This window comes from Carassius gibelio, chromosome B3 (assembly GCF_023724105.1).
Source record: "Carassius gibelio isolate Cgi1373 ecotype wild population from Czech Republic chromosome B3, carGib1.2-hapl.c, whole genome shotgun sequence".
NCBI lineage: Eukaryota > Metazoa > Chordata > Actinopteri > Cypriniformes > Cyprinidae > Carassius > Carassius gibelio.
The window spans coordinates 21,648,417-21,672,028 of record NC_068398.1 but is presented as its reverse complement, the minus strand read 5'-3'; the positions used below and the strand labels follow the sequence as shown (position 1 = coordinate 21,672,028).

The following is a 23,612-nucleotide window of genomic DNA, read 5'->3' as shown; positions in this document are numbered from 1 at the left end:
TCCAGGAGATCTAATAAGCCTGTGTGTGGTTTTATCATACCATTGTTGTGAATCTGAGAGATGCATAAATCACTAAACATTTTTTATGAGGTTCACAGCAGCCAAACACAGCTATAAAAGTAACGATTTCAGGTGACAGGGGATGACGATTACTCAATCTTCCTCTTTCCTATGACTAAGTTGTTAGGTATTTGATGTGATACAATATATGCAAATACCTGTCCTAAGCCCCGCCCCTCAGCTTCATATATATATATATGAAGAAACAGAGCCACATCGCCATCCAGTGGGTAGAAGTGGGACACATTGAGATTAAGAACATGTCCTACATCTTAATGTTATTTCTCCATCTTCCTCTTAGTTTAACATAGCCTCCAAATTCTGATGTCATTCATGTATTACTATCTCTCTCTCTCTCTCTCTCTCTCTCTCTATCTATCTATCTGTCCGTCTGTCCATCCGTCTGTCTGGCCATAATTCAGTGAATTAGTCTGATTATGTATTAGTTGGTGGAAGCAGACACAGCTGACAGAATAGCAGGATATTGGAGGATTAATAAAATAGATTTGATTGGGATAGTGTCAGTGTGAAAATGAGAAAAAGAGGGAGAGAGAGCAAAAGAGAGAGAAGCTGAGCGAGCAAGCCCGGCTCAGGGAATCAAACCGCTTTTATTAATCTGAGAATTTTCTCAGATGACGCAAAGACTGTGACTTTGCCTCATCTCTTTCTTGCTCTCTCTCTCACTCCATCTCTCTCTCTTTATCACCCTCTGTCTATTCTTTTCACATGTCTCTTACCTAATGCCTAAATCTTTTTGGATGGGAGAAGGCACAACAGCACAGGTAAGGCAATGAACTCATGCATGATGCTGTTTTTGTTTCCATTTAAACTTGTCCCTTACCTTCTCCGTATGCCATATAATTGTATCTATATTTTTGTTCATGCTTCATTTAATTGGGCTTGTTATATTATGACATGCTAAAACACCGTATATTGGACATAAAGTACTTTACTTGATTTCTTGCTCATAATTATCACCGGTTGTCCATGATTGTTGAAGCGTGCACAGCATTTCCTTTTTGCCTTTAAATTCCTCTCAGTGTTGTCGTTGCACATGTCATTGCAGCACATATCGGTTAACAAATAGCCCTGGTTGGGCAGTTTTTGAGTGTAGTGGTAGTGTGAAGTTGCAGAGAGATGATGGATGGTTTTAAGAGTGCAGATTATGAATGAGGCATGCTTCATTAGAGCCACTAGAGAAAGAGGAGTCAGCCAGTCGCAGATTGATCGCTAGATTGAGACATATATCGCTGTCACAATGAGTGGAGACCAGGGCGGCTTCAGAAATGAAGTAATGAAAGAGTTGATTGTGCAGACATGGAGCTTAAGGACAGATTGACATGGATTTAGGAAGGTAAAATGGGGGTTCCTCGGGGCTTAGTTAGGGAAAAACTTGCAGTAGAGAAACAGAGAAGAGGGAATTGGGGATTTATAAATTGTAAAGCTTTAGCAGGGTGAGGCGAGCAGATGTGATAGACAGTCTGTGCTTAAGGAGTTCAAACAACAGATTAATACACTCAGATTATAGTCAGAGATAGAGGGGTAAGGGGGAGGGTGTGTGCACGGATGTGTGTGGTTAAGCAAGATGACCCATACACGTCTGCACATGCAAAGGAATAAGCCCCCAGATGGACTTACCTGCAGATGTGCATGATCACCCTTTTAATGTTAAACACGGGCAAAATAATTAAAAACGTTATCTCTTTACTGTATGCATACATTTTATTGCTTTACATCAATCTAAAATAGTGTTTATTGTTTAGTGACATATTATGATAGCATTCTGGTAAAAGATTAAGATGCATGGCTTTGAAATAATATGCAATAGTTTTGTTTTGTTTTTTTTTCATGTGTGCAAACTTGAGATACATTCGTTTCTATTTTCTAGTTCTTAATATTTTTTTATTATCTCTTTGTCCAGGTAAAATACCTAAACTTCCTTAAAATAATGTTTCGTAATTGAGGATAGAAATTGTTTACTTATATTATGACTTGTTTTACAGAATGTATCTTTTTATTAAATGTATTATTATTATTATCCCATTGGAAAATGTAACATAATTCATTTTGGTTTAAGTAAAATGTATTTAAAAGTTTATTTAATGTACAATTTAGATAAAAAAAAAGTGTGTATATATATATATATATATATATATATATATATATATATATATATATATATATATATATATATATATATATATATATATATAATTGAATGTATTTTAAATGTATTTCATTTTTTGTAGCTCAAACAGTAGTGGATGGCATTGAAAACATCAGTGTCAATGATTTGGTTCACAGGGAATGCTGACCTCAAAAACATATACCATGAATGCAGTGTAACATGTTTGGGATATAAACATCTGCCAAATACATAAATGTAGTGTAGTTATTTAAAAGCAAATTTAAAACGCTGATTAATAAAATAGTTAATTGCATTTGATGGTTGGAATGTAATATAATACTTAAGATGTTTTCTATAACAATAAAGAATTCCTGTAGCTCAACAAGATCATGTAACTGGTCAAATATATAGTTTAAATTCAAAGTGGATTAAGTATTTATCTGAAATGTATTGTAACCCATCCATATATAATGAGATTATGTGGATGGGTCTAATTTGCATAGTTCATGTGTGAAGTTGAATAATAACTGGTGTCCAGTCTGTCACTGTGTTGCTTCAATTTTCTCACTGAGGCAGGGAGTTATGGGATTATATCTCTATCCTCTTGCAAAGCCCACACCAAACAATCAACCTCAGAAAATAATCCACATACAGTACACACACACACACACACACACACACTGACACACAGACACAAACACACACACACACAGTCTGGTCAGCTGTCCTTGTAGGGTCTCTCCTTAGGTGTAATGTTTTTTTATACTGTACAAACTGTATTTTCTATCGCCCTACACTAACCCTATACCTAAACCTACCTGTCACAGTAAACTTTTTGCATTATTACTTTTAAAAAAAATTAAATAAAAAAAAAATCTGTATGATTTACCCTCCCAAAATGTATAATTACCCAGCTATGTTGAAATCGTATTTGATCTAGAAAATTAGCAAAAAAAGAAAAAGTGATTAATAAATAATAAAACATAGACATATGCATATGAAAATGCAAAAATGACTATAATAATAAACCAAACAAACAGAAACTTAAAACAGAATGTATCTTGAAACAAATATCCATAAGATCATATTCTTCAGTAGTTCTCCTGTTTAGTTTAAGCCACCAATTGGAGAAAGTTATCTGTAATGTGAGAGAAATTTGGTTGTTCAAACTTGTTGCATAACTTTTGTTTTCTTTTCTTTTTTTGACATTGATTGCTATCTTCCACACTGTTACTGAAGCTCCTGCAAATAAGGGCAGCCAAACCACAAGAAACACATTCTTACCTCCTCCAACTTACCTCCAGAAAACAAAAGGGTGGAAAAAAGCAGCTATGTGGTTAGCAGGTGTCCGTGTGATGGTTATAATAGCAGATTTAGTCAGCTGGTCAAGATCGGGAGACTAGCTAAACTGTCTTAAACCAGGCTTGGTCAAGGTTTAGCTCCATTACACTAATCGTTTTGTCATTCTTAAATGCTTAATTTGCTTCTTGGCTAGCTTTCTAAAGGGATTCCCCCAGGCCTTTCTGTTTTCCAGGGTTTTTATTTTGACCGCAACATCAAGTCTTCTGACTGGAGAAGTAAAAGTTATATCTCTCTCTATCCAACATCTTCTGGAACACTGATCAACAAAACCAGAATCTTTCATTTCCACACTGTGTGATCTACAAAAGGAGGCCAACCGAGATTGTTTTTTTAAGCTGTAGTTTTGCTTGTGGCCAATAGTTTCATCCATTCCATTCCTGAGTATCATGTTCTGTCATAGAGAGCTTGCAACTGTAAACTGAACTTGTTCTGTAAAAGAATGCTAAAATAAGATAAGTTTGTAGTTATTCAATTGTAGTAATCAATTTACACAATTTGAAAATAACATTTTATATAAAAATGTGCACATTCACTCTTTATTTGTATGTCTAATAGTCGAAAACGCAAACATCTCTTGTCACGTTCATTTATGATTTACATTAATAATGATCGCATATTTTCAATTCAAAATGCAGAAATTTCGCACAACACAAACTTTACACAAACTCTCATTGCGTTGTGACAGTGACGGTAAGACCTGCCTTCTTTGATTTGATTGGCGATCTTGATCATTTTGACATTGACGAGTGCTATTGGGCCACTGAGGTAGACCAGCTTAAAAACTTTTAAAAAAATGTCATCCTAACAACAAACAGCTTTACTCATTCTTATACACAGAATCTTATACGATCTATCACCTATGACTTTTTTAGTATTTTGAAGGACACAATGGGTGGAAAAACCTAAAAGTAATAAAAATAGACATAAATGCTTCACACCATCTGCTTTGCATTTTCTGATGCTGATTAGAAATCTAAATCTAAATCTTTTAATCTAAAAACACATCTTGATATTCCATCTCACATCCTGTGTGAATGGTACTTAATGCAGCACTGGGCCCAAGTAATGGCCCGATATCTTACCAAATATTCCAATATCGCCAATTTCGCTCAAACATATCCATGGAGACTCTGCAGACAACCAGAAGTAGCTGTAGTTTTCCAAACATGTATGATTTTTTCCATCTTCATTGGAACATGAAAGAAGATTTCCTTTGGTATTACGGGTGAACTACCACTTTAATATTATCTTCTGACTGACAGCCAAAGCTCTTACATTATAGGTGGCCAATCCTATTCATGTTCTTATTCATAAATCAGCATGGATTGGTGGAAAAGAAAAAGGATGCATTGTGACTCTGGCTGATCTTACAGACCTGCATTATGTCTTAAGAACAGGTTAAGAAATTATGCATTTCATTGTGAAAGTACTTGCTCTTTATTATTGCAAAGGTTAACAATTTTTAATGAATTTAAGTCTTTGTGCCTTACTTGTTGACTGTCATTACTCAATGTTTCACTAACATCCTGACCTTAAAATCACTTACTTGGTTACAACACGTAACCTCCTCTCTAAAAATACAAAGCAGCTCTCCAACAAAGGGATTAGCAGAATGTAGCAGAGCTTCATTTTTATACATGCGGTTCTGGCATGTTGTTGCCTGCATTTGAATGTGGAGACCTTTGTGAAAACAGGTTTAAGCTCAAAATGAAAAAATTGTGAGGTATTGTAAAAGGGATGCAGACTCACGGGTCATAAGCTTCTCTTTCTCACTCTTTCTCTCTCTCTTCTCCACATGAGGCTTCACAGAGGATTATGTTTGTGCAATTGAAACTTGGCAAATGACTTCCCTCCCTCACCCTCCAAAAAAACAAACAAACCCAAAAACATTTCAGCAGTGCTGCCAATCTGTCTTTATGTCTGAGCAGCAACTGTTGTTATAGTTTAAATCTGACATGAAGAACAAACAGATGAACAGGACAGGGAACATCCAGAGAAAGAAAGAGAAATGCAGTTCAAAGAGTCAGAATCAAACAACACCGAAAAACGGTAAGAAGGGAAAGGGCAAAAAGGCCAAGACGGGAAACTCGGGTAAGTATTCCTCTCATCTAGTTAAAAGACTATTAAAAAGACTTATTCTTTGTGATGATGCAATTCACAAATGTTTGTCGCTCTGTCTTTCAGCTGTTGCTTTCTTCTGAACACGTGTGTTTATTCTATATGTCTCATTACTCAACCCTGAGTTTCCCCTACCTCGATCAGTGTCCGGCTTTAGGCAGATGTTTATAATGGGCCGAGGCTGATGAAATGTTTATTGGTCCCACTTGGCAGTCACATGGTATTCTAAAGGAGCAGGAGCTTTGTATGATTCCCATATGGAGGTTTGACAGTGTATATATGGGTGTGTCTGTGTGTGCGTGTAAGGGAGCGCTTGAAAAATAGCAGTTTAGAAGATTAAACGATTGGAAGGGGTTTATAATGTTTTCCTGCAAGGCTTTGTGTTTTTGTTCCTGTGCGATCTGTGATCTCAGTAACTTTCAAACCGAAGCAGGGCTCCATTTCAGCATAATTTGAGTTCTTATTATAAAAAAGGCAGCGTGTTATAGGAGAAACAGCTGTAAGATGCATGTGATGTGAGGAGGTGAATAAGTAAATCTCTTGCTTGACTGTTTCGGACGATCATAGGGATGACGGAATTGGCAACTGCTTGATGTGGATGAGAAAAGCATCATGTTGTGTGGTGCAGATGTTGCTTTGGAAGTTTCTAATAAACCTTTTGTTTATTTATGCATTTTAGACTTGGTCATAGTCAGTCATAAATAAATAATTTAAATATTAAAAAGAAGAATACAATGAAATGAGGCTGTGCGATACATTGGCCTCTGGCGTCATGAGCATAAATGGCGACAGATGAAAATAATACTGACCAATTATGGTAATCTGTTGTTTTATGTGTCGGCATGCTGACGTAAACACAGCAGAGGGTCGGTCAAGGATTTCTAATGCAAATGCATGAACCTGCCATCACACTCCTGCTGGAATCTTTTCTCAGCCTGTGTTGCTGAGGCAAAACATTGTGACCAGTGCATTATTTGTGAGGGTGTTATTCCCATTTACAACAATAGTTCATCAGTCTCAGACATCGCAGTTGGGATCTCGCTAAGAGAGACCAATCCACTTCGAATGTAAATTCAACGAGCCAATGCACATTGGTATGCAATTATTTCATCCAGCTATTGCTGATCACAGCATAAGTAGGCAGCTGGTGCAGCACATATTCAGCTTTTTGTTTCGGAGCCAATTGGTTTCAGTGTTCTTCTCCTGACCTTCTGCTATGAGTGATCTAACTGATCGAGTTCAGAACGCTCTCTGGAAGCTTTCATGCTGGTGGTATGGTGCTTCAGGGTGTCGAGCGGGTTGCACACATCATGCTTCACTACTCCATGTTTGAGTTGCAGGCGGCCATCTCCCCAGTGAGCTTCAGCACACTAAAAGAGCAGTTCCCAGAATTCTCCTCTAAGGATCCAACTTTTGAAGGATCCTCCTTCTGCTAACAATTCACAGCCAGTGGAGCTGCCGAAAGAACTGATGATGCAGATGCGGATGTGGATGCAGATCTGGGAATGATGGCTATGCTTTTCCGGGCCACTGAGAGAGTCGGGCTTGAGTGGAATCCTCCACCGCATCCTGAACCCTCGAGGCTGGATGATTGATTTCTTGGAGTTGCTCATGCTGGTTCTTGACTTGCCCGCCTTTCTTCCCAGAGGTGCATGATGAGCTCTCTGGGTCATGGACGGCACTGTTCACTGCCAGAAGCCACCCCAGTGGTTCATCCTTCCTCACCACCCTTGATGGTGGTGCAGCACAGGGGTATACGAAAGTCCAGGGTGGAGCGATCGGTTGTAATGCAATTGTGTCCAAATACCACTGCTACCTGGTGGGGCAAGCCGTTGCTCCCCTCCCTGGCCTATAGGTACTCTTTGGCCCTGACCGGCAGTGCTTATGCTGCCTGCGGAGAAGCTGCCTCTACCCTACACGCCATGGCATTGTTGCCGGTTCATCAGGTCATGGCATTGAAGGACCTGCACAAGAGTGGTCACGACCCAGAAGTTCTAACACACAGTGGAGAACTTCACCCAGTAGATCTTCTCCCAGAAACATCTTACTGTCTGTTGTTTAGAGGGATGGTTCACCCAAAAATTACAATTATGTCATTAGTGACTCACCGTCATGTCGTTCCAAAACCGTAAGACCTCTGTTCATCTTCGGAACACAGCTTAAGATATTTTAGATTTAGCAGTTTAGTGATATCCGTTTCGCAAACGAATCATTCAATGTAACCGGATCTTCTTGAACCAATTAACCAAATCGAACTGAATCATTTGAAACGAGTCAATCTTTCGTTCATTATCTGGCTTGGCTCAGCATTCATCTTCAGTTCTCTCTTCACAGCAGTTCAGTTAGTGTAGTGTTTGAGTAAATGAATTACTCCGGGAGATTGGTTTGTTTTAACTCAGAGGGAGTGTCAGCCACATTAAAATTTTTTAAAGCTTAAGTCATTTGTGGATTAATGCTTATTGGAGATGTGAACTGTTTCAAATGATTCAGTTCAATTTGGTTAACTGGTTCAAGAAGATCCGATTACATCGAGTGATGTGTTCAAAAACCAGATATCACTAAACTGCAGTGTTTTGAACGTGCTCACAACAGACCCGGAGGAGAAGACAATGCTGAATAAAGTCGTTTTTGCTATATTTGGACCAAAATGTATTTTCGATGCTTCAAAAAATTCTAACTGACCCTCTGATGTCACATGGACTACTTTGAAGATGTTTTTATTACCTTTCTGGACATGGACAGTAAACCGTACATACGTTTTCAATGGAGGGACAGAAAGGTCTCGGACTAAATCTAAAATATCTTAAACTGTGTTCCGAAGATGAATGGAGGTCTTACGGGTTTGGAACGACATGAGGGTGAGTCATTAATGACATTATTTTTCATTTTTCGGTGAACTAACCCTTTAACTTCCTGACCGAGAGAACACTCGGCACTGACGCAATGGCATACAGCTGACTGCGGGGCCTGTGCAAGTATGTGTTTGCCCTGTGAGCATTCTAGCACAACACTGTGCAAGGTCAGGGAGGACGATGATCAGGTCCGGTTAGTGGAACCCTCTTTGCCCACCCGAACCTGGTTCCAATAACTAATACTCCTCGTGACATCACCTCCCTGGCCGATTCCTTTGTGGGAGGATCTACTGACTCAGAGATGGGGCACCGTGTGGCACCAGCGTCCATACCACTGCAAACTTCACTTCTGGTCCCTGGATGGGACACAGAGGTTCTAGGTGACCTACCCCAAAAGGTAGTTGACATTATCACTTCAGCCAGAGCACCATCTATGAGACACAATTATGCCTTAAAGGGGAACCTGTTCATCGAGTGGTGCTCTTCTCACAGAGAAGACCCCCAAAGATGCATGGTCAGAGTCATGCTGTCCTTCTTGCAGCAAGGGTTGGAGCGAAGGCTGTTTCCCTCCTCCTTCAAAGTCTATGTTGCTGCGATTGCTGCTAACCACGACCCCGTAGAAGGGAAGTTGCTAGGGAAGCATGACCTGATCATCAGGTTCCTTAGGGGGGATGAGAAGACTAAATCCTCCACGGCCCCCCTCTATAACCTCTTGGGACCTGACTTTACAGCACTACAGTCGAGTCTAGGATTCTGTTGACAAAAACCTTGCTTCTGCTTGCATTAGCCTTCATCAAGAAGGTAGGGGCCCTGCACGCATTTTTGGTCGATGAATCGTGCCTAGAGTTTGGGCTGTCTGACTCTCAGGTAACCCTGAGGCCTGGCTATATGCCCAGGGTTCCCACTACTCCCTTCAGGGATCAGGTAGTGAGCCTGCAAGCGCAGCCCCCAGAGGAGGCAGTCCCAGCCTTAGCTTTGCTCTGTCCCGTCCGAGCATTAAGATGCTACATAAACCAAACACAAAGCTTCAGGACCTCAGACCAGCTCTTTGTCTGTCACAGAGGCCAGCAGAAGGGGAATGCCATCTCCAAGCAGAGGATGGCCCACTGGAAAGTGGTACCATCACCCTGGCTTTTCAGGCACAGGGTGGCCCTGCCCATTTAGGTTGCAAGCTCACTCAACTAGAAGTGTTGGAGGATGCAACAGGATGCAACACGTTCACTAGATTCTGTAGCCTTCGTATGGAGCCAGTATCCTCCTGTGTTCTCACCTCAAGCAGGTAGAAGCACTTAGAGGCCCCGGCTTTGGGTTGGCTTGCTAAAAACACTCCAGAGAGCCCATACAGTAGACCCTGTCGAGCTCCTCCATCCCCTCAGCAGCCAGACATGCCATAGCAGTAGTAGCTGGTCTTCGTGTAGTAATCCCTGGACTGTGCCAAAAATTAGCGGCGCAGGAAGTTTCCACAGGACACTGAAAGGGGCAGTAGCTATTGCCCTTTTGGTAGGGATAAAAATTCGTTGGTCAGCGTCGGTCATCACGTCCCTACACCATAGCTTCTGTACTACCACTGAGCAGCTGGGTTACTAGCTCAGCTTCTCAGCGAAAACCTGGATATGCGCTGCACCAGCTGCCTACTTATACCCACACTGTGATCAGCAACAGCTGGATGTAATTATCACATGTCAGTGTGCTTTGGCTTGTTTAGTTTACACTCCGAGTGGATTGGTCTCTCTAAGTGAGATCCCAATTCGTCAGTCATCTGATGTGACATCTCCATTCCCTCCTTCGAGGAACAAGGGTTACCAAACATAATGTTACTTCATCTATTTCTGTGGTATTTGTGTTTTCTATGACTAATATGACATTAATACACACATTAAGTTTGTTGTAATTCTGGTGAATTGTTTTGCTTAGTCACTGATGACAGAAGGAGAGCTTGAAGTATCGGGAAATATATTTTTCATTGTTACTTATTCATCATTGCACTAGTATTTGTCTAGAGCAATTTTTGGAAACCAGGCATGATGAAGGAAGTTTGCCAGACCTGGAGAAAAGAATACCTTTGAATTCCCATTCATCTTAATGGCTATTACTCAGCTTGCGTACGTTCTGTGCAAGATGATAACAACCTTCCTCAATGCCTGACTTAAAACATATTTTTATTTTTGTTCTGGCTAATTAAAGAACTTAAACATAACTATTCTAAGCTGGCAGTCCAAACTGTTAAGTGTAGACTGATCAAAAAGTTTTGTTGAAAATTTAAATTTGCTTTGAGTTCGAAATTTGAATATAGAATATATATATATATATTTTTTACTGTCTGTTGTGTTGGTCAAATACTGTAAATGCAGCCTTAATGAATATAAGAGACTACTTTCAAAAACATTACAAAAATGGAGAAACCGCCTTTGGCAGTAGAATTTAATCATTTTGATATCAACCAAATGTGCTGCAAATGTCCTTTAAAGGTGAAGCCAAAACATTTTGATGTTCAGATCTGGTGGCTGGCTGTAGTACAGGTCATAAACCCTATATGTAAACAAATGGTACTTGAGGCAAAATAAATAAATTACACTTAAAAATAAAAAAAATTCCCAAAGATGGTTTAAGTATAATCCTCATCATGCTGACGTATGTAAAACATTTTCAAATCCTCCTTGTTTTTCCTGAAAAGCGGACACGGCCATTTGTAAATTTTATGGGTCTGGCTTCCGGTCTCATTTGCCTCCAGCTATTTTTAGCTGTAAAAAACAGCTTGTTTTACTGGTTGATAATGCAGATTGGTGTGTCTTTCCATATAATTGCAATTTATTATCTTAATTATGAACACACCGGTTAGTAGTGCAAACAGTTTTACCATTTACTTGCACTTTGCTATTCTTCTTATTCTTCTTCTTCTGCTAATCAACCATAAGTCTCACCTATAGACTTACTTCTGCATTGAAGAATCAGGTGGTTAAGTTTGCTTTTAGTTCATTATTTGATAGTGTATTGATAAATAGCATCATTATCGCAAGATGACAGTGGCTATACTGGCATGTTCTAGATTCACTTTTCTATAGTAGAAAGAACTGGAGAAGCATCATCCATCCATCCAACCAGCAGGATCTAACTGGGCCATGCTAACCAGCAAAAACCTGACCCCCTGACCCATTGAACAACCCGAGTTCACTGGAGGCATAAAGTGAAGCATAGGATGTTAAAGTTAGCATCACTGTTTATTTACCTTGGATTTTTTCTTTCTTTCTTTCTTTCTTTCTTTCTTTCTTTTTTTCTCTTGACTTATACAGACAGAATGACGAATAAGCATTTGGGCAACCAGAAAAGTGCAGCATTGCAGATGGAAGATCGAGTGGACGCAGAATTACAAGGCAACACAAACCAACAATGTGGCTGGTTTTCACGCAACCTGCTCCTTGCCCTCACCGTGCTAGGTGTGCTTCTGTGTGTGCGTGCATGTATGCATGTGTGGGAGTGTTTGTACACATTTTCAGATCTGTCTGTGTCTCCTTCCTTGGAAGTTAAGGGTATTAAATAAATGTGCCATTTTATTGTTTGGTGGACATAAACTAATAAAGCCTAGCAAGTCATAGTGAGGTGATAAGGACAAAACAGGAGAGATGGTATTATCTCTAAAATTGTTGATAATATATGGGAAGAGATTAGTTGATTGCGTATGCAAAAAGAGGCGTAGCAGTTGGAAAGAGGAAAGAAATGGTCATGAAAACTGAAATATTACTAGGGTCCAAAAACAATTTATAAATGTATGATACCACCAATTTCATCTCAGTTTGTCAGCTTTTATCATCAGCTTTCATCTACTTATTCTTTATACTTACAGTGAGGAAAATATTTCTTTGATCCCCTACTGATTTTGTAAGTTTGCCCACTTACAAAGAAATGAAGGGTCTGTAATTTTTATGTTAGGTTTATTTTAACGATAGAGGCAGAATACCAAACAAAATATCCTGAAAAAGTGCATTATATAAAGTTTAGAGATAGATTTGCATTTTAGTGGGTGAAATAAGTATTTGATCCCCTACCAGCCAACAAGAATTCTGGCTCCCACAGATTGGGTATGAGTTCATGTGGAACACAGATTAAACCTGTCACTTTAAGAAGTTAGTCCTAATGTCAGCCCATGTATAAGACACCTGTCCACACAATCTGTATCTTTCATTGCAACCTCTCCCACCATCATGAGCAAGACCAAAGTGCTTTCAAAGGATGTCAGAGACAAGACTGTAGATCTGCACAAGGTTTGAATGGGCTACAAGACCATCAGCGAGAATCTTGGTGAGAAGGATGCAACTATTAGTGGGATTATTCGGAAATGGAAGATATACAAAACAACCATCAATCGGCCTCGGTCTGGAGCTCCGTGCAAGATCTTGCCTCATGGGGTAAGGATGATAATGAGAAAGGTGAGGAATCAACCCCAAACTACACGGGAGGTGCTTGTTAATGATCTTAAGGCAGTTGGGAGCATAGTCACCAAGCAAAACATTGGTAACATACTACATACTGACATACGCCCCGCAAGGCACATATACAGGCCTGTTTAAAGTTTGCCAATAAACATCTAAATGATTAAGAGAAGGTTTGGGAGAAAGTGCTGTGGTCAGATGTGTTGAGATTGAGCTCTTTGACATTAACTCCACTCGCCATGTTTGGTGGGAGAGACTATGCTGACTATGACCCCAAGAACACCATCTCTACAGTCAAGCACATTATGCTTTGGGGCTGTTTTTCTGCTAAGCGTACAGGATGACTTCACTGCATTGAGGGGCATATGGAAGGGGCCATGTACTTTAAAATCTTGGATGAGAACCTCCTTCCTTCAGCCAGAACATGGGTCACGGATGGGTCTTCCAGTATGACACTGACCCCAAACATACCTCCAAGGCAACAAAGGAGTGGCTCAAGAAGAAGCACATTAAGGTTGTGGAGTGGTCTAACCAGTCTCCAGACCTCAATCCTGTAAAATATCTGTGGAGGGAGCTGAAACATTGAGTTGCCAAACAACAACTAAGAAAGTTCAAGGATTTAGGATCTGTCAAAAGGAGTAGACCAAAATGCCTCCTGAGATATTTGCAAACCTGGTGACCAACTACAAAAAAACGTCTTTCCTCTGTGCTTGCCAACAAGGGTTTTTGCACCAAGTACTAAGTCATGTTTTGCTTGGGGATCAAATACTTATTTCACTCACTGAAATGCAAATCAATTCCTAACCTTTATATAATGTGTTTTTTTCTGGATTGTTTGGTATTCTGTCTCTATAAATTAAAGTAAACCTACCATAACAATTACAGACCCTTTGTTTTTCTTTGTTTTTTTGTAAGTGGTCAAACTTACAAAATCAGCAGGGGATCAAATAAATATTTTTCCTATTATACATTCTTAGAAATATAAAAGATAAACCTTGTCTGTCGTTTCATAACTGTGGTCATCGGTAGGTCAAATGTAGACAAATACCAAAATAGCAAGTTCTCAGCAAATTTTTTGGCCCCAATGTAGTGACACTGTTTATACAACAGTAGTTTGATATGTTGCAGATACAGGACAGTTATGCAGTGGTGCATGTGAAATACCCAGTGTCCTACAATGATCCATACAACTTTTAATAAGCAGGCCAAACATAACTGTTTAATCAACACTCTCACAGGTGTTATAGCGGGCACAGTGCTGGGCATGATGCTGCGTTATATTCCTGATCTGGACGCAAACACTCTTATGCTGGTTTCGTTTCCGGGAGACCTCCTAATGAGAATGCTGAAGATGCTCATCCTGCCTCTCATCATTTCCAGTCTCATCACAGGTCAGTGCTTAAACACATGTGTTGTATTTTAAGATTGCTAAATGGGAACAGAGTCTCTATATCACCAGAAAAGAATCCATTTATCTTTGTTGATGCAAGATCTCTCTCTTGTTCTGTCTGGCTCGCAGGCCTGGCCGGTCTGGATGCTCGCTCCAGTGGAAGAATGGGCTCCAGAGCAATGGTGTACTACATGTCCACCACAGTAATCGCTGCTGTTCTAGGGGTCATCCTGGTGCTTGGAATACACCCTGGGAACCCAAAACTCAGGTCCAGTCAGTTCAGCTCCGCCCCCAAGAACCAAGAAGTCAGCAGTATGGATGCCTTTCTGGATCTGATCCGGAACCTTTTCCCTGAGAACCTGGTCCAGGCCTGTTTTCAGCAGGTAAAAGAATGTGCTTGAGCTTTGGAAAGTTTTAAATGTAATCATAAGATCACCCAGTATGCATCTGGGGTCAGTGGTTTACCATGAAACCAGGTACCGCCCACAAACATCATGGATGAGAGTCTGTGTCTCTGATGACTTGTGTCTCTCTCTTCAGGACTTTTCTCTATATTTGTGCTCTATTGAAAATATAAAAAAAAAAATTCATCTTTCTGCATTTCTGATGTTTAGAAAATGTGAATCTTTCAGAACAGTGGCACAGCGGGTTGCTCGTGATGTATATTGGGTCACATCCCAATTGACCTATAGTTTCAGGCTGTCTGCCGCCATTGGTTCACTGCTGTTGTTTTTTACATTGTTTGTTAATGGTTTTTGAGCAACCTGTCCTGTCCATCTGCCTAGTTTGTCTTGCTTCTAACAAGTGAAGGATGAATTTGTGTTGAATTTTTCCTACAAACAATACGAGAATCATTTTCTATTATCTTTTAAAGTGGCCTATTTATTTTGCAATCCTAACGTTGGATGATTATTTTTTTATTTTCATTCAAGCATAGTTTTTTCCTGCTGTCAGATAAAAACAGTACACTTATTGTCCAATTATTGTTTTAATATTGCAATTTCATCTGTGTTGTAAGTTGTAATTCCTTCATCCAACTTAGTTACCAGAGTACATGCAGTTGTTTAAGGGCCTAAACATTAAAATAAACTAAACAGTCTAAAATTTGCATTGGTTCCCTGTAGATCCCACTTCCTCACGTGTCAGTGATTCAGATCAGTCTGTGTGTAATGACAGAGCGATTTGTCAGCCTGCAGAGCTTCTGCTCTCTAATAGTTCTCATGGTGCTTAGATGTTAAATGCTGATCGATTTTTTTGTTTTATTGGTCTTATGAAGTATTCTAATTTGTTGAGGCTTTTTGTTAAATGCGAGCCAAAATCATCACAATTAAAAGATCCAAAGCCTTAAACTACTTCAGTCTGTGTGCATTGAATTTATTTAATACACAAGTTTCACAGTTTGAGTTGAATTACTGAAAATAAATTGTATGTGTATATACATAAAAATATACACATAAAAATATACACGTAATCAACATATATTTCTTTCTTCCCTTTTCAGGTTCAAACGGTGCTCAAAAAAGTAGCCGTCCCAGTCCAGAACCAAACTGAACCGATCCTTGTCAACAGGAAAAAACTGGAAATGAAGTGGGGAATGAATGTTTTAGGTTAGAGTATATTCTGGGGTTTTTCTGTACTTAAAACACAAAATACAGCATAGATGAAATTTTAAGTAACATCAAAAAGAGTCATTTCAATTTGTGATGCATTATTAGAAAAACCAAAAAATATTATGATTTCTCAATAGATGAATTTCTGTTTGTCACTGTTTTTAATGGTCATTTTTCTCACCTCTCTGTGTTGTAAGGTTTGATTGGGTTCTTCATCACATTTGGAATCTACATGGGGAAAATGGGCGAGAGAGGGAAGCTCATGAGTGATTTCTTCAACATCCTCAATGAGATCATCATGAAGATGGTGTCCATGATCATGTGGTCAGTATTCTGTCTTTATTATGATTATATATCTGTTGCAACTGAAACAAATGAATTTATTTTAGCCATTTTATGGCTGTCATCCACTCATAAATAACATTCATTAATCTCTCCATGTTTTGATTGCTGAAGCATGGGATTAAACAGGCTACTGAAGTGTAGAAGGTTTTTTTTTTTTTTTTACTAAGGAATTATTGTGTTTGAAACATGTTCAGAGGAGTTCAGCAGAGTGAGGGAATGGTATATAGCATGTAAGGAAGAGGGAAAGAGGGGGATTTGTCAGGGAGAAAACAGCACAGGAATCTGAGAGAGTGCAACTTCGTATTTGTGTTCCCAGGAGTAAATGTGGGAGTATTATTCTGGATGTAATATATCCTCCGACACATAAACCGCAGACAGATACCCACACGCTGGCAGAAAACTGATAGAGCACTGAACTTACAGTATGATTCATGTCTGCAGAAATGAAATGCTTGATCCGAAATGCTAACAGGCCATTTTACAGCACAAGAGAAGTGAGACAGTGGGAACGAACATGTCCGTTTCATATTCTAATACATCTTTAACAATAAAAAGAAACAGCATGGAATAAGTTAACAGCCCAAAATAAAAGCGTATGACATCAAAGACAGTCCCGGCTCAGCCCTGAGACCGTCCCAACTGTGTTCTGTGTTTTCCAAATGGTACAATAAAGATCATCTGTTGCTTACTATAACACACTGTGAAATATTTATGAGCAGCATTTCAGATTAATTAAATTCAGACCATATATATATATATATATATATATATATATATATATATATATATATATATATATATATATATACTGTATATATACTGTATATCTATATCTATCTATATATAGATATAGATATATAGATATATATAGATATAGATATACAGATATAGATATAGATATAAATATATAGGTATAGATATATGTGTTATTATTATTTAAACATATATTATTTATCTTAATAAAATTGTATTTACTTAAATACTGTATTTTATATATATATATGTATACAGTATATATATATTTTCCATACATACATAGTTGATACAAACAAAATTGATTGATTGTTAAAAAAAAAAATTTTTTTATTCTGCTTGTTAGAGAAGTATTATCGCTCAGCAACATAAACAACAACAACAACAAAACACTTGACATCAACTGTAAACAGCTAAACTGACCAGACTAATAACTCAACTGATCTGTCTTCAGGTACTCTCCAGTAGGCATTGCCTCCCTCATCTGTGGGAAAATTGCTGCTATCGGTGACCTGGAAGTGATGGCGAGGCAGCTGGGCATGTACATGGTCACAGTCATAGTCGGCCTCATCATTCACGGCGGCCTCATCCTGCCAGTCATATTCTTCGCCGTGACTCGGAAAAACCCCTTCACGTTTTACTCTGGTATCTTCCAGGCGTGGATCACTGCTCTGGGAACGGCCAGCAGGTACAGACAGCAGACCACTCCTCATGTGTCTCATGCTGTTCTGACTTAAAGAGTTAAAGGTCACTTATCTTGAGAACCAAGATCTATCTCTGTTTTTCTCTCTTTTACATGTAGCACAGCCCAAACACATTCTCATGTAAAAAAATATATATATATATATATATTTTATACTGGTATGTGGTCTCAAATGTTTTAATATAAACTCCAACATAACAACTTAAAAAAAAAAAAACATCAGATGGATGACTTATATTTTAGGCAGCACATAAATCATCCACACTATGTAATCTGGCCGAACAAGTTGTCTGATGTTCTCCAGAATGCAAGTCTAGAAGGATTAATCAGTGTAAATGGATGGGAAATTATGGAAACATATTTTAGAGAGTTGTTTATGAATAAATCTGGGTTTACATCTGTTGCACCAAACTATTTTCTGAATGTCAAACCAACTGTCAGTTTGGCACAGAATATGCATGCAATCCTATCAACCGGTTCTTTTTGTTTATTTATTTATTTATTTTTATTACGGGTTTTGTGGGTTCTTTTGGAAATAATGTTTAGTCAGGGCAATTTTTCAAACAACAAATTAGCATTAGTTAGACAATTATAATAGGTTTAACGTTCTCTTTTTCAGTGCTGGGACATTGCCAGTGACTTTTCGGTGTCTGGAGGAGAATCTAAATATTGACAAGCGTGTGACCCGCTTTGTGCTGCCCATTGGAGCCACCATAAACATGGATGGCACTGCACTGTATGAGGCCGTAGCAGCCATTTTCATCGCCCAGATGAATGACATTTCCCTCGATGGAGGACAGATTGTCACTGTTAGGTAAGGAGATGTGGAGCTGAAACAAGACAAATGGTGGCTTATGCAGCGGCTGCAATAAAGAAATCCTTGCATTACAACACATGCACACAACAAAATCCCCTTATCCACGGAGGGATTCAGCTTTTAGGTTATTCAGAGAACCTTTTCAGTTAACCTTTTTCATTTTATTCATTTTTTTATTCCGGTAAGACTTGATTCCTTAGAATTCACTTGTAAATGGGTTGACTTTTGAAAATACAAACCCAGATCTTATATATATTATATAATATTAATATAAAATTATATAAAATACCATTCTTAGATTGTAGGCTACCATCACATTTTAATGACCGCAAAATTGTAGTAAATTATTTTATTTTATTTTACATCCTATTTTATTCAGGTAATATTTGATTCTGTATAAAATGTCATTTGTTGTCTCTTTTAAACATCTGCCCGCTAGTTCTCACATTCAGTCTGAATGCAGTCCTGATTTATGAGTCACGTGTTTGGTTTTATGATCCTTTGTGTTGTGCTATAACAATCTGGTTATTATTCCAGTTATTAGAATTGCCTTTTATTACTATGGCTCTATAATTGTAATACAGTTACCAAACAAAACTTTAACCTGCAGCTACATCACAGATGTTCCTCCTTGAACTGCGCTAGCATCTTCTTCCAATTCTTGTATTTTTCCATCTTTCCACCATTGAATTTCTATTGTTTCACCCCCTCAGTAGATCATATCTGTCAGTGCCGCCCCATACTGTCTCAGTCGTGGTGGTATAATCCCTCTCTCTCTCTCTCTCTCTCTGCAGTATGACAGCGACTTTAGCCAGTGTGGGAGCGGCCAGTATTCCCAGTGCGGGTCTGGTCACCATGTTGCTAATCCTGACCGCTGTGGGCCTTCCAACCCAAGACATTAGCCTGCTCGTCGCTGTCGACTGGATTCTGTGAGTTCAAACAGCTCTGTTTGTGTTATGTGTGGGCCCTGACGACGGCCTTGCTTTAATGATCAACTGATGTTCTGAACATAAACAGCTGTCCTGAGCTGCTCTGTGTCAGCGTTTAGAGCTGTCTTTTGTGTGTCTTCAGTGACAGAATGCGTACCTCCATTAACGTAGTGGGCGACTCTTTCGGGGCGGGCATTGTGGACCACCTATCACGGGCAGAGCTTGCCTTGATCGACGGGGAGATCCCTCTATCAGACGAGGAGTTTGTCCCCCCTCCACCCCTCCTCACTGAAATAGACCTCATAGACCCTCTCAAACCACCCGAACTGCCCCCTCGCTCCCCGCGCCCCCCAAAGCTCAACCATCACGCCCCGTCTCTGACCCCTTCACAGTCTCAGTCGTACTCTATCCCGCACTCGCCCCGCTCCGTCCGCTCTCCATCACCTCACTCCATCCGCTCGCCCTCCCCTCGCTCCGTGTGCTCTCACTCCCCGAGGCCTTTCCGAACACATTCCCCTCGCCTTTTACGCAGGACGGAGCCTGGATACTGCGCCCTGCCCACTCATGACAACCAGGTGAGGCTTTGTTCAGAAAATAGCTATATTATGGTTTGATTTTTAAGTTACGAGTGCACAGATTGATCTTGCACAAATAGGTCACATAAAATGTACTCACCTTCATGTTGTTCTAATCCTGGATGACCATCTTTCTTCTGTGGAACGCAAAAGTCACTCTTTTTCTTTTCCATACAAAAGTGATTAAACTGGTGTGCTGTATTCCCAATTTTTAATTATGAGACAAATACAGTGTTTTTAGGTAGTTTTTTTGTGCAAGAAACAGACAGCCATTAAGTCATTATTCACTGTTAAGCTTCTTCATTAGAGAAGTTACACCGTCTGATCCGTGAACAAGTCTTTCTTTTGAGTCTGATCTTGACAGTGATGTGTTATTTCCAGTTCACCAATCTGAATAATTTGTTTGCAAATGCGACTGATCTGTGGAGCTTGTTTTGGCACCCTTTTTAACCATCCTTTGAAAACTTCTATCCTTGTTCTTTGTAATTGCATGAAAAAGAGTGACCAAGTTCTGCGGAAGAACAAATACACTACACAACACAACACAGAAAAAGTGCACAAAAAATATGTTGTTAAATTTATGATCAGCTGTGGTTTCCAGAAAAGTGTTTCAGGTTTTGGTGTCTGTATATTTTAATTATACTTGTATATTTAATTAAATCACATATTGTTCATAATAAAATGGTTTCAAATACAAAACGCCATCAGAGTAATAAAAAACAAAAATAGGAATATGCAAATGACTTATATATGATGTGTGATGTGGCTCTGGGGGGAATGCCCTCTTACTGGAAATAATCCAGAAATTCATAGGTTTACTTGCAACCATAAATCTGACAGTAATTTCACCACAATGGTGAACCATTTACAGTTTTCCACTGTATATGTCAGCTTACAGTTAATCAATAAATAGTTTTTACTTTAGCGTGTTTACTGCAACATCTTTTTCTGTAAAAATGACATTGTATTGACATGAGGGTGAGTAAACTAGTCATTTTAAGTCTGATCAAGTAATTCCGATGTTCTTATACTGAGGTGTTTCTGATGTGAATGTGCTGTTAAAGTCGCCCGTCACTTTGCATCCCGCAGATTACCACTCTTCCCAGAGGTTTCCGAGAGAGAGGCAGAGACCGGGAAAGAGACAGAGAAAGAGAGAGACTGCGCGAGCGGGAGCGGGATAAAGGGAGCGAGACTGAGGAGGACGAGGAGAAGGGAAGAATGATGGATGTGGCGAGTGACGGAGAAGAAAGCGACGACACGGCGTACGACAGGCGCCACAACATCCCACTTTGTGACCTGCCCTGAAGGGATCCACAGACAAAGCTGCAGCACATTTCCACAATACTTCTTCCGTATCTCAGAACCCACCTTTCTGGGTGAACGCTGGCATTTTTGTTGTTTTGGCAAAGACTTTGAGTACCTAGGTTCGTTGTGTGTTTGTTTTGCATTGAGAAACGTGATGTAAGTCAATGGAGGGTTCACTGTGTTTCAGCTTTATAGTCTAGCAACTGTTTGTAACTGTAAACCGGATGAGTGGCTCCGCGCGTTTATTGCACGTGCTCTGCCAATCTTGACTTTATTTATTCGTTGACTTCCCTGTCATATAATTTATCTAGGCTACTGGGATACTGGTTATAAGACTGGATGTCACTGCACTGCTCTGTAAATCCCAGACTTACTCAATGGTTTAGGGAAAAGATAGCCTTGACTCACTTGAGCTGCCTTAGTTTACTTTTATAGACTAGATGTCCTCTGTTCAGTTGCCAGTGCAACATAAACAAAATGACAACAGGCCATTCAAATGAGTCGAAGCAGTTGGTTCCTATAAACAGTCCGAAGTTGTTCCAAATCTCCCGTTTTATGATTTGTTGGGTTCTTCTTTTGACGGTGGCGAGGACGTCACAAGCAGCTCTGAGTAACATGATCCATTTTCTCAACGTACCCCTCATGTTCTTTTCCATTTCCGTGTGTCTTTAAAATGTGAATCATACACTAAAACATCATTTGCATGTACAGATTTACCAATACACTGTTTATATTAGTGGGTGTGACTATGACATCAGGCTTACACACCTCAGCATTACCAGAAGTGTAAATGCAGTTACACAAATCTGACAGCCAACTTTATTGTTCTTGCACAAGTCGTCCACGGTCATGCTGTATGAATGCCAGTGCAGTTTTCACTCACATCCAGTCCATTATAAAAATAAAATAAATAAAAAAACACACAAATTAGATTTTTTTTCTTTAGTTACTTTTCATACTTAACAACACATTGCCAAATAATTGCAATATTTTCTTTTAAATACAAATTATTTCATTGTTAAATTACAATAGTTTGTAAAAATATAATATATTAAATTATAATATTAAATTATAATAGTAAAATTTAAGTTGAAGGTCAGTCATTTTTTAAAGAAATGAATAATTTATTCAGAAACTATGCATTCAGTTGATCGAAAGTGACTGTAAAGTGATTCATCGTGTTACAAAAGATTTCTGTGACAGATTGTGTGATGTTCTTTTGATCTTTCTGTTCAATGAAGAATCCTGAAATGACATGTTGCATATTTTATGTAACTTTTCCACAAAACATATTAAGCAGCGCAACTGTTTTAAACAAGAATAATAATAATAATAACAATAATACATGTTACTTGCGCAGCAAAAATAAGCATATTAGAATGATTTCTGAAGGCTCACGTGACACTGAAGACTGGAGTAATGACTGCTGAAAATTCAGATGAAAAAATGTAATAATATTTCCTAATATTACTGTTTTTACTGTACTTTTGATCAAATAAATACAGCCTTGGTCAATATTAGAAAAACATTCCAAATCTTAGCGACCCCAAACTTGTGAATGGTTGTGTTAAAACAGATTTGCCATTAAACCAAAGTCTCAGATTTCAGTAATCCTCATCAAAACCTTCCTAAATCATAAGCAATCGACACTTTAGCTCAGTAATCTAACTGTACATCTACAATCATCTCATTTGTTGGCATTAGTATCTCTGAGACGGATTTCTTTTAAACTACGAAAGATCTAAAGCAATATTTTTCTCCCTCCTTTACAGTTCAAGAATTACTTTGATGTTAATATTGTTGTCATTTGCTGTTATGGATTATGTTTATTGTCTAGCGTTGCACTCGAATTAGTCAAACTTAGCTTGCTATTCATAATGTATTTTGTCTGACTCATGTATTTATCATGTCTGATAGACTTCAATTCATTTTCCTGTGAAATCAGCTGCTGTCTATGGTGTGCGTAATAAAATCGTAATGATTTATTTAACTTATCGAGTGCTTTGTCCTTTAATGCCTCTTGTGTAAGAGTCGCTGTCAGCACGAGGCATGTTTAAATCCCGTCTGGGCGAACAAAATCCCTTCAAGCTCAACATTTCCTTGCACAATGATGAGACAAAGACATCACAACACTTAATCCGCTCAAAGAAAGCAAAGGATGGGAGAGAGCAGCAGATGGCCAGAAAGACGTCAATCCTCCTCATTCGTCCCAGGACAACAGGGGACACTGACGTTATC

The 23,612-nt window shown here is 39.0% G+C and overlaps 1 protein-coding gene across 2 annotated transcripts; it reads left to right on the top strand.

Moving 5' to 3' along the window:
* Positions 1 to 452: 452 nt before the first annotated feature.
* On the top strand, positions 453 to 23,364 carry LOC127953639 (excitatory amino acid transporter 2-like). 2 transcript variants are annotated; one of them, XM_052552880.1, is made up of 11 exons: positions 453 to 842; positions 11,811 to 11,954; positions 14,186 to 14,338; positions 14,467 to 14,720; positions 15,839 to 15,944; positions 16,145 to 16,271; positions 17,500 to 17,733; positions 18,368 to 18,562; positions 19,360 to 19,494; positions 19,637 to 20,069; positions 21,159 to 23,364. In XM_052552880.1, exons 2-11 carry the CDS (start codon positions 11,816 to 11,818, stop codon positions 21,372 to 21,374), a joined length of 1,992 nt encoding a protein of 663 aa, XP_052408840.1. In that variant the 5' UTR covers positions 453 to 842; positions 11,811 to 11,815; the 3' UTR covers positions 21,375 to 23,364. The 2 variants fall into 2 exon arrangements, with proteins under 2 accessions (XP_052408840.1, XP_052408839.1); XM_052552879.1 differs by lacking the exon at positions 453 to 842 and adding an exon at positions 5,464 to 5,641.
* The last annotated feature ends 248 nt before the right edge of the window (positions 23,365 to 23,612 follow it).

Bases quoted from the DNA above. Each gene is read 5' to 3' on its own strand.
- LOC127953639 (XM_052552879.1), top strand. From the start codon at position 5,506: ATGAAGAACAAACAGATGAACAGGACAGGGAACATCCAGAGAAAGAAA. The intron at 16,272-17,499 runs GTCAGTATTCTG...ATCTGTCTTCAG, and splicing joins ATGGTGTCCATGATCATGTG to GTACTCTCCAGTAGGCATTG. The intron at 19,495-19,636 runs GTGAGTTCAAAC...GTGTGTCTTCAG, and splicing joins GTCGCTGTCGACTGGATTCT to TGACAGAATGCGTACCTCCA.